Below are 17496 nucleotides of genomic sequence, written 5' to 3'. Positions count from 1 at the left end.
TTATATTATGTTGAATGTCAAAAAGCCATACTGCAAAGTCAACTTTTTGGTAACATAAATCAATGCAAATACCAAAAGAGCCTTTACTAAAATAATACATATTAAAAAAAGCATTTTATATTAACCTGAGTCAGTAACCCCAAATTATATTCACAAGGAGGTGGAAATTTGAAAAGAGATTGAAGAAAATATTAAAAATTCCAAAAAAATTCCAAATTTTCTACGGGCATGTTAGTAGATACTGAATTGATTTAAAATGCATCAAATATTCAAGAACAAAAATATTATTATCTAGAACAGAAACAAAAACAAATGATTTTTAAAAAATCTTTAGATGAAAATAATCTATATTACCAAAAAAAGGCAAAGAATCACAAATAATTCTTATTAAAAGATTAATAAGAATCAAAATATTCAAAATTATAAAATTGGAAACAACCAAAACTCTCAACAACAAAATATTATTTAACTGTAGTATATCTAAATGATATAATATCATGTATTCATTAAAAATTTTCATTTGAAGCAAATTTATATGCTCACAACATCTGTTAAAATGAGAGACAGAAAGAAAGGAAGAAAGGAAAAAACAGAAGCGAAAGAAAAGAAAAACAATGTACCAAATATTGATAGTATTGGTATTACAGCAATTATAGTTCCCTTTTACATTTTTTCTACATAATTTTAAAAACTAATTAACTATTTTTATATTTAGGAAATAACTAATATCCATTAAAAAGCCAAGGAAGGCGAAGTAGAAGAGAAAAAAAATCACATATTCCTAGTTTTTCTATTTAAAAATACAAATTTTAATCTGTCTAATTCAGTGCAGAATATTTCCTATGCAAAAATTTACTGGGCTATCTTTGATAGGCAATGGAAATTAAAAGAAAAAGAAAACTAAACCACAGTCCTCCTCAGGATATTGACTACGTATGTGCACATGTGTTAAACACGCAAGAAAATGACAAGACAATGTGACAATGCTATAATTTACACATGCAAAGGTGTTATCAAAAACTGGGTATACAGATTAAGGTGGCAAGGGAAGGCATCAAATAGAAGTGGTGTTTTTCTAACAGAAAGGAACACCGATACAGTAGAAACACATGGAAAGACCCCGGGCATTCAGGAAATAAAGAGTTCAGATTATCTTAAGTGTAGCATAAAAGGCTACAGAAAGGTAAGTATTTAGAAAGGTAAAAAGACTAGTGACATATTTTAAAACAAATGGGAAAAACTTTTAGAGAGATATGATTATATTTAGTATTTGGGGGAAACTCACTCTGACAGAATATGAAGGATTTACTAGATTCGATAGATCAGAAGTTTAGTCAACTAGATAAGAAATGTTGGGAGCCTGAACTAAGATAATGACAGAAGAGAAGATTCATTAAAAAATTAGAGTTTAATGGCATGGTATAGTGAGGCAGGAAAAATCGAGGATGACAGGTAGATGATACTGTCTTTTACTAAGAGAAGGAAAAAACAAAAGAAGATTTTGCAGTGCAAATGATGAGGTAAGTTTTGAATTACTTCATAGTTTTTTGTTGTTTGTTTTTTTGAGACAGTCACTTTCTTGTCCTATTTAGAGTGCCACAGTGTCTTAGCTCACAGCAACCTCAAACTCTTGGACTCAAGTGATCCTCTTGCCTCAGCCTCCCAAGTATGGGGGACTACAGGCAGCCGCCACAATGCCTGGCTATTTTTAGAGACAGGGTCTTGTACTTGCTCAGGCTGGTCTTGTACCTGTGAGCTCAAGCGATCCACTCACCTCGGCCTCCCTTTATGGTCTTATGTAAACATTTATAAGGACATAGAAGACTGAAACTTATGAGAACTCTATGCTGCAGTAAAGATTTGGAGATAGTTACCATACAATAAGTAATTAATGTATTTACTGGTGTGAATGAAATTAGGTAAAAATATGAACAAAATGGGACTAGAAATATCTATCTATATTTAATATTTAATGGCAGATGGAAGAAAAAGCCTATGAAATAGTTAAAAAGAGGGATGGAAACAATTGCAATCTTCCAAAATGCTTATGGATTTGATACTCTTTTAAACCAGTTTCAAGAGCTTAATTTAATAACTACTTCTTCAGACAATTCTAAATCCAAGTCCAATGTTCACTCTTCTAGTTTGGCAATTTTATAAATTTTCACTAAGAAAATAATTTTTTAAGTTTCAAAATTTCAATACTAGATCATATTCTATTATGTATATCTCCTTTGTCCCTTTCTTTTCCAACTGTAACAATGCAACAGACAAGGTTTCTAAACATCTCAGATCAGCACTATACCATTAAAAAAACTACAGGTCACGGCCAAAAAGTAGACTACGAAGACTCTAGTTCAGCCTTAGCTAGTCTCAGTAAGATTTGTCAGAGAATTAACTAGTTATAATGCCATCCTTGGTATATAAAGAATTAACTTAGCTCCTATGTGTCTAAAAAGTTACCAGCTATGTACTACCCACTCTTGAGAGAACTGAGAAATTAGTCACTCAAATAATTTTCTACAGTTCTTAACTCTGTGAACAATGGATGGGGGAAAGCTACTTGAGGCACATGGGTTAAAGGAGAAGTGAACAATCATTTCAATTTGCTTTTGTCAGTTTTAATTGAACAATTGCTATGATCTCATTATGCCCCCCTAATTCATATATTGAAACTTAATCACCAATATGACAGCACATTAAGAAATTGGGCCTTTAGGAATGGAGAGCCCTTATTGATGGAATTAGTACCCTTATATAAGAGGTTGAAGGGAAGTGCCTTGACCCTCTGCCATGTGAACATGCAAAAAGAGGGGCCACCTTATAAACAGAGTTTTTGTCTTTATCCAGCACCAAATTTGCTGGCCCCTTCATCTTGGACTTCCCAGCCTCTAGAACTGCAAGAAACAAATTTCTGTTATTTATAAGTTACCTAGTCTAAGGTATTTTTGTTCTAACAGCCAAGATGGATTCATGTACAATTTTATTACATGTACAATTATTATTATCATTTTTTGGTCGGGCCTGGGTTTGAATCCGCCACCTCCGGCATATGGGACTGGCACCCTACTCCTTTGAGCCACAGGTAACACCCAGGATAAAGTTGTTTTTTTTTTTGTTTGTTTCTGGCCGAGGCTGGGTTTGAACCCACCACCTCCAGCATATGGGGCCAGCGCCCTACCCCTTTGAGCCACAGGCACTGCCCCACAATTTATTATTTTTATAATATGAATAGTAATAAAATATAGGCTATTCACTTTCTTATTATCAAACAGTGAGAGAATGATAGGCAAGAAAGAGTTCTAGGTACATGCTAGCCCCCTGTAGTCTTTGTTTAATGCCTATTTGATTTTAATCAAAGTATAAATGCAGTGATAAACTTTGGCCCATGTAATAAGTGAAAATAAACAAAGAAAGTTGACAAAATAAATTCAAGACAGCTTGGGACCACTAAGTAGAGTGTCAGAAAGTTATATTAACTATTAAGCAAATGAAAATAAATGATGTTTAAGAGTAGTCCTAAATGATCAAGATTTAATTATGGCCTTTAAGGAAGCAGTCCCTTTCCCAAACACCTCAACAAAAACAGAGCAGCTATTATTCAAAAAAAATTGAAATTTCAAATATTTACATTATCTTAAAAATATGAAAACATTTTAAAATAGACAAAATTCATACACCTATAACAAACCTGACACAGTCCTCACCAGATGCAAAAAAGATGAAGCTTTTGCCACACTTGCTGCAGTTTTCCCATTTTTCTTTCTTTGAAGCATTTAAAAATACATCGTACACAGATATCAAAGCAATTTTACTCTTATATACCTCAAGATATATATGTTTTTTAAGAGATGGGACTTTGTTTTACATAGATACAATATAACTATCAGTTTAATATTCTTAAGAAATCATCATAAAGTCAATGTTTACCACCTAAACAGTGCTAAAATCAGGAGTTATTGTATTTGTGATAATCTTACCTCTGCATGTACTGAACAAGGTCATTCCTTGTGTGATTTATTAACAGGAATGTAGCTGCTCCATCATGATAATCTGAAAATGTAATAACTGTAGAATGCTCAGCCAAATTAACTTCTGCTATGATACCTCCAAGCTAAAAGAAAGAAAAGAAAAACATTCTTTAATGGGATTATTTTCTTAAGAATATTAACTAAAAAATATTAGTTTTAATAAAACTATTCATAATTTGATAATTTAGTTTTTTGGGATGACTGAAAAATAATTCAGAATTTTGCCTTACATTACTGGGAAAAGTTACTGTATAGAGATAAATGACATTACAGATGTGGTATATTCTAATATTCCCAGCATTCCAAGTAACTTTTTTTTAACAAATTACAAGGTCTGACAATTAAGTCTGTCAACTCATCCTAGGAAAAGTGCTACCAACCTCATTGCTCAGTATCACTATGGTTACCTTTGAAATACTACCCTTGTGAAGCTATGTACTAACACTACAGCCTAGTCCATGCTTCAAAGCAATTTTTGAACTCTTTTTTCTGGAATGGTCATCAGAATTGTCATCGTATTACCCTTGATGTTCTGAATGTCATCAAAATGTCTTCCTTTCAATATTTCCTTTATCTTTAGGTGAAGATAAAAGTCATCGGGGGGCCAGACAAGGTGAATAAAGAGGTATTCCAAAAAAGTTATTTGCTTACTGGCTAAAAATTCCCTCACAGAAAGTGCTGTGTGAACTGGTGCATTGCCATCATGCAAGAGACCATTTCTGCACACAACTTTCTCATGCCAAGATTTCCAATTAAGATTTTCTTGTGTCTCTATCAATGTTTGTTTAGTCTGGTATGCTTCTCAAGAGTCTGCTGCTGATTTTGATGCACAAATTTGATGAATTTTTACAATGTTTTCATCAGGTCTGCTCATTGCTGGACACCCTGACCTCTCTTCATCAGTGACACTTTCTCTCCATTTATACACTGCTGTTTCTCCATGGCATTATTCCCACAAATTTGGACTAAAATGTCCCTGATTTAACCATTAATAACAAATTATTATTAATTTGTGAATTAATAACAAAACTCTTGCTAAGTTTAATAAGAAATTTAATGATTGTTCATTGCTCTAATTCAAGCTCTGACATTCTTGTGTTGGCCCACAAAAACATGCAAAAATAATGAATGCCACTCAGCAAGACATCACCACACACCGAGACAAACACAGCTGTGAGACACTGATATACCAAGGTTATGAAACCTTACCGAGTTGTTTGTACAGTGCTGCCAACGTAAGCACACAGTGGCAAATTCGCAAACTTAATTGTCAGACCTTGTAAGTTACATCTCTGTTACCTTTTGGTATCTGTTCCTTTTATAAAAAGAAATGTTTGTACTTTTTTTGGTAAAAGGGAAAAATAAAGAGGTAATTATTTGATTAAAAAAATACTAGTTAAGTATCTATTAGTTATTCTAATGAAATATGCAATGACAAATCACTTACTTCATTATCCAGACGCAATAAAATACAATTTTCTTGCTTGTTAAAATATATCCTTTTGGGAGGATCTCCACTCCTTTCAACTTTAATCAGAAGTTTACCAGAAGTATACTCAGGCCAAAAGGGGATACACTAAAACATATATTACATTTATTTATAAAACACAGATTTCATCATAAATACTTATATCATTTTAATATATCCATCACAGTAGACTTAAACTTTTTAAAAAATCTCTTTCAGCACTGCTCTGGTTATTGGGATAGTTATATCCATTGTACACTGGCAAGTTAGATATGGGTTGCCACTTAAGGACGCTGTGAACACAGCAGCAACAGGGTGTACACCGAACAGCTATGGTGAGTGGAGTTCTGGGCAGGAAAGAGATTTTAATGTAGTCGTGGTTGAAAAATCATCAAGAAAGCTGAGCTGAGAACTGGGAAGCAGAAGATGGGTTTAAAACAAAAGTACATTCAGTCACTAAAAATCAAAATCAGGCTGTGGGCACCATTTGGTAATAAAGCAGTACTCAAAGTGCATACGAATGGCAAGTCAGGACATATAATAAGCCTAGGGTCCTGGACACCAAATAAGGATAAAAAAATAAAATAAGTATCCAGACTTTGAGTAGAAAAGAAACTCAGAGTCTTAAGAAATAACATGGACGTAAGTGATCTGAAAGCTAAATTAAAAGGAGACAATTAAGGTACCAGAAAAAGACTGGACAACAGAAGCTGAAAACAAAGAGAAAAGAAGAAGAATGGAGTACTGGCCTGAAATTATTAAGCCCTAATCAGAGTGGTCACTTCACATAGTATTTCAATGAGATTTTTCATGCATGATACTGATCATCACTACATGATCTGGGGAGAATGTAGGAGAATCCGGCTGTTAGAGCTAAGTTTCTTAACTTATTAAAGGCAGTTTTATTCAACCACAAAAGGTAATTAATAGAAGTAGATATGAGACACAGTGAAGAATGTAAACTGACTTGGTACACAGCCAGGGCACTGCAGTCTCAAGGACTCAAGACCCTCCCCTCCCCAGAGTTTTATGCATATCTGCATTCCTTGCCTGCGTACTCTACATTGGGCATGTTTAAAGATGACAAGTCTAATGAGGGGAAAAAGAAATAAGACAAGGTAAGGGTTTTTTTACTAGGGCCCTCAGCATAGGACTTCCTCAGGAGCCTCTGAAGGACCTCTTTGTCAAGGCGAGAGGAGGAACCTTGAAGTCACTTTTTCTCCATTTTCAGCACTCAGTACATTTCCACTCTTTGGCCCTAACCCTTGCCTTCCTCCATTCTCCATAAAACTGCTGAAGTCTTCTGTTCAGGGCTCCCTACACAGTGAGACGATCGCTCTATCTGTGCTGATCCAACTAACAATTAATGAATGCCATTCCTTGGGGAAAAAATACTAATCCAAAAAAAATAAAAAAAAAAAAAAGGTACAGGGAACAGGGCTAGATTGTGCTTTCTCTGATTCAGCTCACTCCTTATACAGGTTCAATATCCCTACCTGAAATGCTTGGGACCAAAATTATTCTCTTTTCTATTATTATTAAATCATGGCTGTGTACATTAATGTGATCATGGGGCACCATACACTGGTTTTACACACAGTTTGACACATTTTCATCACACTGGTTGACTTAATTTTTCTTGGATTTTAGAATATTTGCATACAAATAATGAGGTATCTTAGAAATGGGATCTAAGTTTAAACATGAAATTCACTTATATTTCATATATATCCTATACATATAACCCCAAAGTAATTTTATACAGTATTTTAAAAATAAATTTGTGCATGAAACTGTTTACCTCTGGGCCATCATAAATCAAATGGGTCACCTTCTCACCCACCCATCTGGACAATGTGTAGTTATTTGCCCTTACCAGCATTCCTGGCTCTGAATTTATACGCAACTAATAAGCAATCATTTTCTTACAATTATTCACACATTAAGTACTTAACAGTAAATAATGTAACATACCATTCATACAGTGAAAAAATGTGTCAAGTGTAGAACTTTTCACTTACAGTGCTATACTAGTGCTCTAAGTTTCATATTTTAAAGCACTTTTGGGAAACTTTGACTGTTACTTTCTTTCTTTTTTTTTTTTGCAGTTTCTGGCTGGGGCTGGGTTTGAACTAGTCACCTCTGGCATATGGGGCCAGCACCCTACTCCTTTGAACCACAGGCACCGCCCTGTTACTTTCATTTTGGCTTATCTTAATCAGCTACTCTGACACCAGGCAGCACATATTCTGCCCAACAAAGCTGCTTTTTTTTTTTTTTTTTTTTTTTTTTTAAATTGTTGAGGTATCACTGAGGGTACAACGAGCCAGATTGAACTGTTCGCATTTGCTGGGTGAAGCCCCTCTATTAATAGTGTCCCACCACCAAGAGGTGTGCCATACACTGTGGCTCCATACCTCCCTTCCTCCTTCTCTCTCTCCCCTTCCCCATTCCCCTTCTCCCCCACCATGTGCTAGCATCAGTTGTCCTCATATTAGAATTGAGTACATTGGATTCTTGCTTCTCCATTCTTGTGATGCTTTACTAAGAAGAATGTATTTCAACTCCATCCAAATTAATACACAAAAGATGTAAAGTCACCATCCTTTTTAGTGGCTGTACAGTATTCCATGGTACGCTTTACCACAGCTTATTAATCTATTCCTGGTAGGCATTTAAGTTGTTTCCACAATTTGACAATTATAAATTGAACTGCAATAAACAGTCTAGTGCAAATGTCTGTATGATAAAAGATTTTTTTTTCTTCTGGGTAGATGGGACTGCAGGATCAAATGGGAGGTCTAGTTGAGTTCTTTGAGGATTCTCCATACTTCCTTCCAAAAGGATTGTATTAGTTCGCAGTTCCACCAGCAATGTAAAAGTGTTCCTTTCTCACCACAACCATGCCAGCATCTGCAGCCCTGTATAGCTAAGGTAATTCTTAGTAATAAAAACAAGGCTACCAGACTTTAGGCTGTACTACAAGGCCATAGTGAGCAAAACAGCATGGTATTGCAATAGAGACAGAGACATAGACATCTAGAATCGAACAGAAAACCATGAGATGAAACTAAAATCATATAGCCACCTGATCTTTGAAAACTAAACAAGAACATTCACTGGGGGAAAGAATCCCTATTCAATAAATGGTGCTGGGGGAACTGGATAACCACACGTAAAAGACTGAAACTGGACCTGCACCTTTTCCCACTCATTAAAATTTATTCAAGATGGATTAAAGATCTAAATAAATCTAAGGCATAAATCAATAAAAATACGGAAGAAAATGTGGGGAAAACACTTAAAAGTATCGGCCTGGGGAAAGAATTTATGAAGATGACTCCAGGAGTAATTGCAACAACAACAAAAATAAACAAATGGGACTTAATTAAACTAAAGAGCTGTACAACTAAGGAGACAACAACCAAAGCAAAGAGACAACCATCAGAATGGGAAAAGATATTTGCATACTATGCATCAGACAAAAGCTTGATAACTAGAATCTACAGAGAACTCAAATTAAGCAACAACAACCAAAAGCCAACAATCCCCTGTAATATCCATGGGCAAGTGAGATGAATAGAACCTTCTCTAAAGAAGACAGACGAATGGCTAACAAGCAAATGAAAAAATGTTCATCATCTCTAATTATCAGAGAAATGCAAACACAACCATCCTGAGAGATGACCTAACCCCCGTGAGAATGGCCCACATCACAAAGACCCAGCAAAGCTCTTGACACTTGCTAACTACTTCATTTTTTCCATGTCTTTATTCAAATGTGACCTCATTAAGTTCTATCTTGACCACGATATATAAAATTACAGCACCCTTCTTCCTCTCTACAACTCTTAATAATCCTTACTTACCTTGCCTTTTTTCCTTTTTCCCTCATTAGACTTGTCATCTTTAAACTCCCTATATATATTATCCATTGAACCATTAATAATATTTTCCTTCACATCACTGAAATGTAAACGATACAAAGACAAAAACTGTGGTTTTCCTAACAGATGTGTTGCAGGTCACATAAAAAGTACATAATAAATATTTCTTGAATGAACAAACTTGAAAAAAAGTGGAACTTTTAGAAATAAATGTAATCATTCAAATAAACTGAGGTAATTTTTAAATATCAGTTTAGACAAAGTCAAAGTAAAAAAACTAAAAAAAAAGTAGAATTTATTCCATATGCAACAAAGAAAGTTAAACAGGAAATATAAAATAGATATTAAGAGATACGAAGTACAGAATGTGAATGTCTAGTATATGTCTGATTAAAGGCCTGGAAGGAAAAAATGGAAGAATGGAAGTGAGGCAATATTTTAAAAAATGGTAGCTGCTAATTATACTGAAAAAATGAATACATTAGTAAAGCATCTCAATGGGATAAATAAAGCTACCCACATATAGACACAGAGTAGGATGACTGCACAATTTCAAAGACAAAGAGAAGAACCATGAAGGGAGCCAGAAAGAAAAGAAGGATCACCTCTAAAAAACGACAGACTCACAGCATATTCTGTAACAAAACAAAAGTGAGAAGACAGTGGGGAAAAATCTACAGCATGTTGAGAAAAAAATGTCATCCTAAAATTGATATTAAGAAAAATTATAATAAAGGAAGATGATAAAAATTTTATAAACACAAACGGATGGCATTTACCTTCAAAACTAGCTCTAAAGGAAATTCTAAAGGATGTACTAGTATTTCAAGAGTAATCCCACTAGGATGGTTTTATATGCAAAAAGAAAAAAAATGAATAAAAATAGCAAACACCACTCTTATAATCCTAACATTCAGAATAAAAGTTAAAAAGTAAAATGTATCAACTTCAGCCAATTGTTTAGAAAACTCTTATCTAAAAGTTTAATAGCTAATGATGCCACAGAATTAAAATTTCAGTTCTACTTTATTACTGCTTCTCCAAATTACTTTAAGCAAAGCCTGGCTTAACCTGAAGATATTTTGAACAGCTTTCTGAACACAATCATTTCCTTCTTTTTGATGCATTTTTCCCTTGTATAGTCTTCTACTGCTTTATTTAGCCAAATTTGCTAGTAATTGTTAAATGCCTACCTCTCTTATCAAGCTACCTGTATGTGCTCCTAGATGGCAAGGCTTAGTTTTTAATTATGAGACATCTAGATACAAATATTCAAAAAAGATCATGAAACTGAAACCAAACTGAGGCAGGGGGAGTTAAAACATTACATAGTGATTTCAAGTAACTAATTTCAAGGAGAAACTAGAATCCAAAGAGACTCTGAAATTCATCTACCCACCTGCTCCAAATCAAGACAGAGCCATTTATTACTTCCTTCTTCAGCCACTGATATCTTATACTTGCTTTTGTTTTTAATCATATAAAATGGAGTAAATGTCACAATTCTAGTAATGTTAAAACTACTGAGGTCTATAGTGACACCAACCTATGGGGAAAAAAATGAAAGTTCAAACACTGCTATATTATCATAGCATCAGAACTATTATAGTATTATAGCATTCATATAAAATTTAAGTACTTAATAGACACTTATAAAATAAAAGTTTCTTCATGCACACAGATTGAACTCACTTGGTATTCCATTTTCAGGCCTTTGCATTTAACAGCTCCATGACTACCAACAGTATCAATTGAAAATTGATCAGACAACTCACTATCAGTTACCATAAGCTGTACCTAGGAAAAAATATTTCAAAATTATTAGGATTTAGGCACCTCAAAAAAAAAAAAATCTTGATTAGATTAATAAACTTTTTGCTTTTATCATAAATTAAATATTATATTGCTAATGTACTAAACCTTCCCAATATTAAATTCTAATCTTTTTAACCTCAAATATTTAACAAATGTTATCTTTGTCCAAGTTTCATAACATTTTATTCTTTAAAACTCTAAACACTCGAAGGAGAGACGAATAGCTGAAGAAAAGTGGAAGTCAGAAGAAATAGCTCATACCTTATTGTTATTAAAAAAGTGATTTGGCTGAAAAGAAAAGAGAACTGGCTTTTTGTAATCAGGTGGATGCTTCCGATGGATTCCATCTGCTTTGTATTGTAACATTCGGCCAGTTTTATTGACCATCCAGTAAGGACTATGAAATGCCACAACTGTCTGACCAGTATTGTAAGTCATATGGACAGCAATATCTAAATCAGTCTTTTCTATTTCTGTAACACAGGTAAAATTGATGAAAGTAATGTCTTGTAGGTTAGGTGTTATGTGATATTCACTTTTCCAATCATGATTCAGATAGTCAAGTAATTTTAAATGTAGCCTGGCTTTATCCAACTGTGCAGCACAAATCTGGGCAGAATGTCCCTCATTTAGAGTAGAGACTGAATTGTCAATTCCCTGTAATAAAAAAATACAACAAATTTAAAAATGTTTCAGAATAATATGCCCCCAAATTGTATTTAATTTAGTCTAAATGCTACACACCATGGTTTGAAATAACTGTCAGAACACATTAAAAGTCTTACATTCAAGTTCTAACTCTGTCAGATGTGTAAACTTCTGTAAAATATTTAATCTGAAATTTTAGTTACTGTATTTGTTATTGTATTTGTAAAATCCTCTAAAGGACTTACTTCAAAGGACAATTATGAGGATTCTATTAAATGTTACAAGAGGTAACTCCACTGGAAATTTTGAAAATCATATCCATTAGTGACTTTAGTTTGGAAAGCTACAAAATAATGAAAAATACAGGAGAAAACCACAAAATAAGCAATTGCTACTACTTCTCATTATTCACTTTGATAATCCTTCATTACCCATTTCCAATTTTACTCTTTTTATATTATGTATTATGTATCTCTCAAAACCATTCACTTCTGTCTGCCCACACTTTTTATTCATGTCATTGTGAGTTCTCAGTCGAAGAGTTTCCTAGTGGCTCTTGTCCCCTTAAGTCTCTTCCTCATACCACATGTAAACTGTCTTTCTAAAAACTGATCACATTTTTTGGAAACTGGTGGAATTAAACGCATCAAATAGCAAGTTCTATGAAAATGTAAGTGTAAATAGGGCATCTGAGTATCTCACCAGTTTTTCTAGCATCCCCCTCCTTCCTCTTATTATTATAACACAAAAATCTCTTCATCTCAAGATTTTAAATTAAAGCAAAAATAATATGAATTCCTGATTCTTTATATATCAAATAAGATTCCACAAAATAACAAGGGCTAGAGTGGTCAATAAAAGGCAACCATGTGTCTGTCTGGCACTGCAATAAATCATCTAATTTTATTTTCCTGCTATGCTAACCATGCAAATTTTATTATTATTATTCCCATTTTTAAAGTAGGATAAAAGATTGTGACAGCAATAAAGCCTATCTAAGAATATACAGCTAGCTAGAAAGTGACACAGTTAGGATATAATCTCAAATCTATCTGACAGCAAAATTCTTAAACCATCATCTGTGGTATGGAAAAAGATATTTTAAAACTATAAACATTAACTTCTTTCCCCCAAAAAAGATGCATTAGAAAAGTATAAACATACAGTAATTCCCAAAGTAAAATAAATCTACATTTAACAGACTGTAAACAATAAAGAACTATTTTCTTTCTTTGATGAGCATGGCAAATGGAATATTCACATAAAGTCTCAAGATGGAGAGATTCCTATTTTATAAAAACAGAAGGGAACCAAACAATCTGCTAAAATAACAAATATGTAAGAGAAAAAGGAATTCTATAGAGCACACAATCCTTTGAGAAAATTAGCAATGAAGGAATATAAAATAATGTAGCAGGTTTTTGTTTCTTTTTTTTTGTTTTTTATTTTATTTATTTTTTTTTTTGTAGAGACAGAGTCTCACTTTATGGCCCTCGGTAGAGTGCCGTGGCCTCACACAGCTCACAGCAACCTCCAACTCCTGGGCTTAAGCCATTCTCTTGCCTCAGCCTCCCCTCCCAAGTAGCTGGGACTACAGGTGCCCACCACAACGCCCGACTATTTTTTGGTTGCAGTTTGGCGGGGGCCGGGTTTGAACCCACCACCCTCAGTATATGGGGCCAGCGCCTTACCGACTGAGCCACAGGCGCCGCCCAAGGTTTCTGTTTCTTTAAGACTAGTATTTGAATGTTATTTCAATACTAATTCTCATGCTTATTGCAAAATAGTTGCACTCTCATTTTTACTGTTATGCTAATTTTTATTAGAACTAAAACAATTTTTAGTGTTCATGATTTTATATAACTAAAACTACAAAATCAAAGACAGAAAGGCACTAAAAAAATTCAACAATACCTGTATATAATAAGCAATTTTGTAAGGAAGAAGATTTCGGAGTAGGATAGGAGGCCACAAATGCATTATGTATGGTAAGTCCCAACCATCTTCTGAATACACTGACAGAGATGTCAAATTATCTTTCTCTGGGACAATATTAATGAGAAATGATTTCTTAGAAGGGTCTATAGATCTACATTTCTTCTTTAGAAGAGCTCCGTCACTTTTTCTAATTTCTTCAAAGTCAACTGCTTCACTCATTTGGTAGTCCTTGTCTTCTGGCTTCAAAAAAAGGAATGATCTGCGTAAAAGATTAAATAATACACTTTAAAATGCTTTAAAAGAAGACATTAAGTTAGATGAATTTATAGATACAAATTAGGTTTCAGCATAATAAAACTAACTCCTTTTATGATACTGTAATACAATTTTTATTTTATTTATTTTTTTTGTGGAGGCACAATGTAAGGGTATATGGCACACTTCCTGGGTGGGGGACACAACTAAAATTTTTATATTTTCATATAATTTTTTAGATACAGGTAAGATACATAAATATAAAAGAAACTTTCTGGAAGCTAATCAAGTTATTTGGCTTTTAAGAGGAGAGTATTTTTCTTGCAAACTTAACTCTTTTAAAAGAACACTTATCAGACAATAACTGGTTTCTTATAAAAATACATAATCAAAAACATAAAAAAAAAACCTCATCAGTCATATATGCAAAGCAAACCACATATAAGCATCTGTCACTTGTATAGTTAACTGAAAGGAGTTGGCTTTCCTGGATATGTGGGCCTAAAAGGAAATGTCACAATTGAATTCATGAACTAAAAGGGATTTCTACTGAAAAAATAATCACTAGCTTTTCAAAGTTAATCAAATGAAAGCCTTCAATAGATACTTTACTAAAATGTGGGCCATAAATGCAAGGAAGCAGTTTTAAGAAAATAGTGGGAAAATCACTGGCTGACATGTATTAGTCTTTACATGTGAATATATCATTTTTTGTTTATATTTTAGCATTTTAGATTAAATGATTTTTTAAATCTGTGTCCAAGAATAAACATTTAAGAAATATTTTTATATTTGTAAAAGTAATATAAAATTTATTAGCTAATTAGCTATCACTGTGACACTATCCCTTACAGATGAACTGTCAAAACAACCTCTAGTCCCTTACTATTTTCATAAGCTGTAGTCCAAAAATGTTAAACTGTCTATTATACTGTTTATTTCTGTAATAATGTTTAATGGAATTTTAAATTTGCTAGACTGAACACAGAACCCTTCACACACCCACTTCTCCGTGTATCCTTTTTCAGTGACTTCCAGCTACTGACCCTCTGGATTTTAAAATAGTATTAGACTTTTCTTTCTTCCTTGGAGATTTTACCTATTCTATTTCTATATTCTCTCTATAATTTTTATTCTCCTTTACATTCTTCTCATACTTAAAGATTAAAAATTTAATTTTCTTCAAATTAAATTAATGCCAATACACTCATCCGGTTATTAAACATTTATTGGACTCATTATTGGACTGATAAGAAGGCAAATCTGAAAGTATACAAATGAGTAAGACTTTAACTTTCAAGATCGCAATCAGATGGGAAATACTATGTTACAAGATAACTGCAGTATTGTGAAAGGTACCAAAAATCACATGTGTACAGTCATCAGAAGCGATGAGAGTGTCATCAGCACTTTCCAGACAGAATCAATCCGTTTTGTAGAAGTGACAATTTTCCCAAAAAGCTATGTTCTGAAGAGAAGGCTTGAGTTAAGAAATTAAAGATTAAAAGAAAGTTCCAGGAATGAATGAAGAGAGAGGAAAGAAAGATACCAGTAGCAGGAGGTTCTAAATAAGAAGAGATTTTAGAATAAATGGTCTTGAAACAGAAAAACTCAAATGTCCTGAGATAAGGAGGAAAAACCAGATTATATTAACAGAAACGGAGATAAAATTTAAGAAAATGGAGCAAGAAAATGAGGTAGCAACTTAAATTAACTTCCAAATTTAAATTATCTTCCAAATTTCATCTTCTAATACAAGCTTTACATTCCAATGAAATCCAAACTACTCTTGATATCCCTATTACGCTTTTGTAGTTCCTTATCTTATTTCATGCAATTCCTTACCCTCAGTTTGTCCTCCCCATATAATCTCCACAAACTATATTTTACCTATACTTCATGTACCTCATCCAGGAGTCAATCATAGACCCCTTTTGCGTTTTTCATAGCTTTCTATGATTATAACATTTTGTGTTTTCCATAGTTTTCTATGATTATAACATTTTTTGTAACTCTCTGCAACCCACTGTTACCTACTGTATACATTTACATACTTTATCAACCTGTTGATGGCAACAGCCATATCTAATTCATCTTGGTACCCTACAGTGTCTCATCCACAACGGAACACTGGATAAATATTTGTTAAATGAATTAAATTTCAGAATCAGTATATTTCATTTGCATTAAAATAGCTGATATAATGTACTCTGTATTTATATATATTTGTCTGTATTTAAATCTATGTAATTAATCTAGGAAAGTAAATACAATACACAAACACAGGCACTTGTCCATTTAAACTTCATATCTTAAATATAATGCACTTACATCAGATTATTAGATCTAAAGAATATCTAATGTGAAATTCAAGCTGGTCAGTCACTAATTAATCTAATCAAGTCAGGTTTAAAAATTTAGTCCCTAATAATTCTAATTAAGATGGATCAGCTGCCGTGTAAAAAATTAACATTGGGACTTCAGCAAAAAGGTATAAAGATATTTACATTTATTAAAAATTAGACATTTATTAAAAATCAGAATGCCATTAACTTATAGTGGCCAAGAACAAAACGAATTGAAAGATCTTCATTAAAAAAAAAAAAAAAAAATGGCAAGTGTTTTGGCCGGGGCTGGGTTTGAACTCACCACCTCCTGCATATGGGGCCGGCGCCCTACTCCTTTGAGCAACAGGCGCCACCCCATAAAATTTTTTTTTTTTTTTGCAGTTTTTGGCTGGGGCTGGGTTTGAACCTGCCACCTCTGGTATATGAGGCTGGTGTCCTACTCCTTTGAGCTACAGGCGCAACACACACCTTCATAAAAATTTTTAAACATCTTACATACTATCTTTAATTTAGTCTATTCTTACTATGTATAACCCACCCTAAATCCTCTCTAGAACTGGTAAGATGTTGTCAACAAGTATTCTGTTGATCTCTCCACAATGCAATTCTTTCCCTTAGCAAATCTAACTAAGCAATAAAATACACATGAGGGTTAGAGCAAGTCTATTTATATGAAAATATGTGTCTAAAACCACTAGACTGACTTCTAAGGATTAGGGCTTGCATCCTGAACTTCTAGGCATAGGTCAGAATGAATACATGCACAGGCAAGGAGGGGACTGGTAAGCATTGTTGCAGTTTTGCCTGTATCCTTCTGTAGCATGGGGGGGGTGTCCATTTCTAGTGTGTGTTATAAAATGATAACCAAACTCAAATGCTTAATTCCAAGAAGGGTTTATTTTCCAGTAGAGTTTAATCACCGTAGAAGAGATTATTTTCACTTCCAGATTAAATATCTTGAACAACAGTACTTACTATTTATGACATTAAACTATAAGACTAGCTCCTAATTTATATTTTGTCATATTTTTAATAATCTTTTCTTAAAACATTTTATCAAGTTTTACCTAATTTAAGATTTATGTTGTACTTTTTTTTTTTTTTAA

The 17496-nt window shown here is 33.4% G+C and overlaps 1 protein-coding gene across 3 annotated transcripts in view; it reads right to left on the bottom strand.

Annotated features, from left to right (window-relative positions):
• Positions 1-17496, bottom strand: part of VPS13A (vacuolar protein sorting 13 homolog A) — a 229239-nt gene that overhangs the window by 59716 nt on the left and 152027 nt on the right. For all 3 annotated transcript variants that reach the window (XM_053575672.1, XM_053575663.1, XM_053575681.1), the window contains exons 47-52: positions 13764-14046; positions 11463-11858; positions 11079-11183; positions 10786-10932; positions 5479-5607; positions 3981-4114 (exon numbers count right to left, since the gene is read on the bottom strand). In XM_053575672.1, the coding sequence (XP_053431647.1) occupies positions 3981-4114; positions 5479-5607; positions 10786-10932; positions 11079-11183; positions 11463-11858; positions 13764-14046 (1194 nt within the window). The remainder of the gene's footprint in view (positions 1-3980; positions 4115-5478; positions 5608-10785; positions 10933-11078; positions 11184-11462; positions 11859-13763; positions 14047-17496) is intronic.

Source organism: Nycticebus coucang, chromosome 2 (assembly GCF_027406575.1).
Source record: "Nycticebus coucang isolate mNycCou1 chromosome 2, mNycCou1.pri, whole genome shotgun sequence".
NCBI lineage: Eukaryota > Metazoa > Chordata > Mammalia > Primates > Lorisidae > Nycticebus > Nycticebus coucang.
The sequence above is the reverse complement of the archived record's forward strand: the minus strand, read 5'-3'. Positions and strand labels throughout refer to the sequence as shown.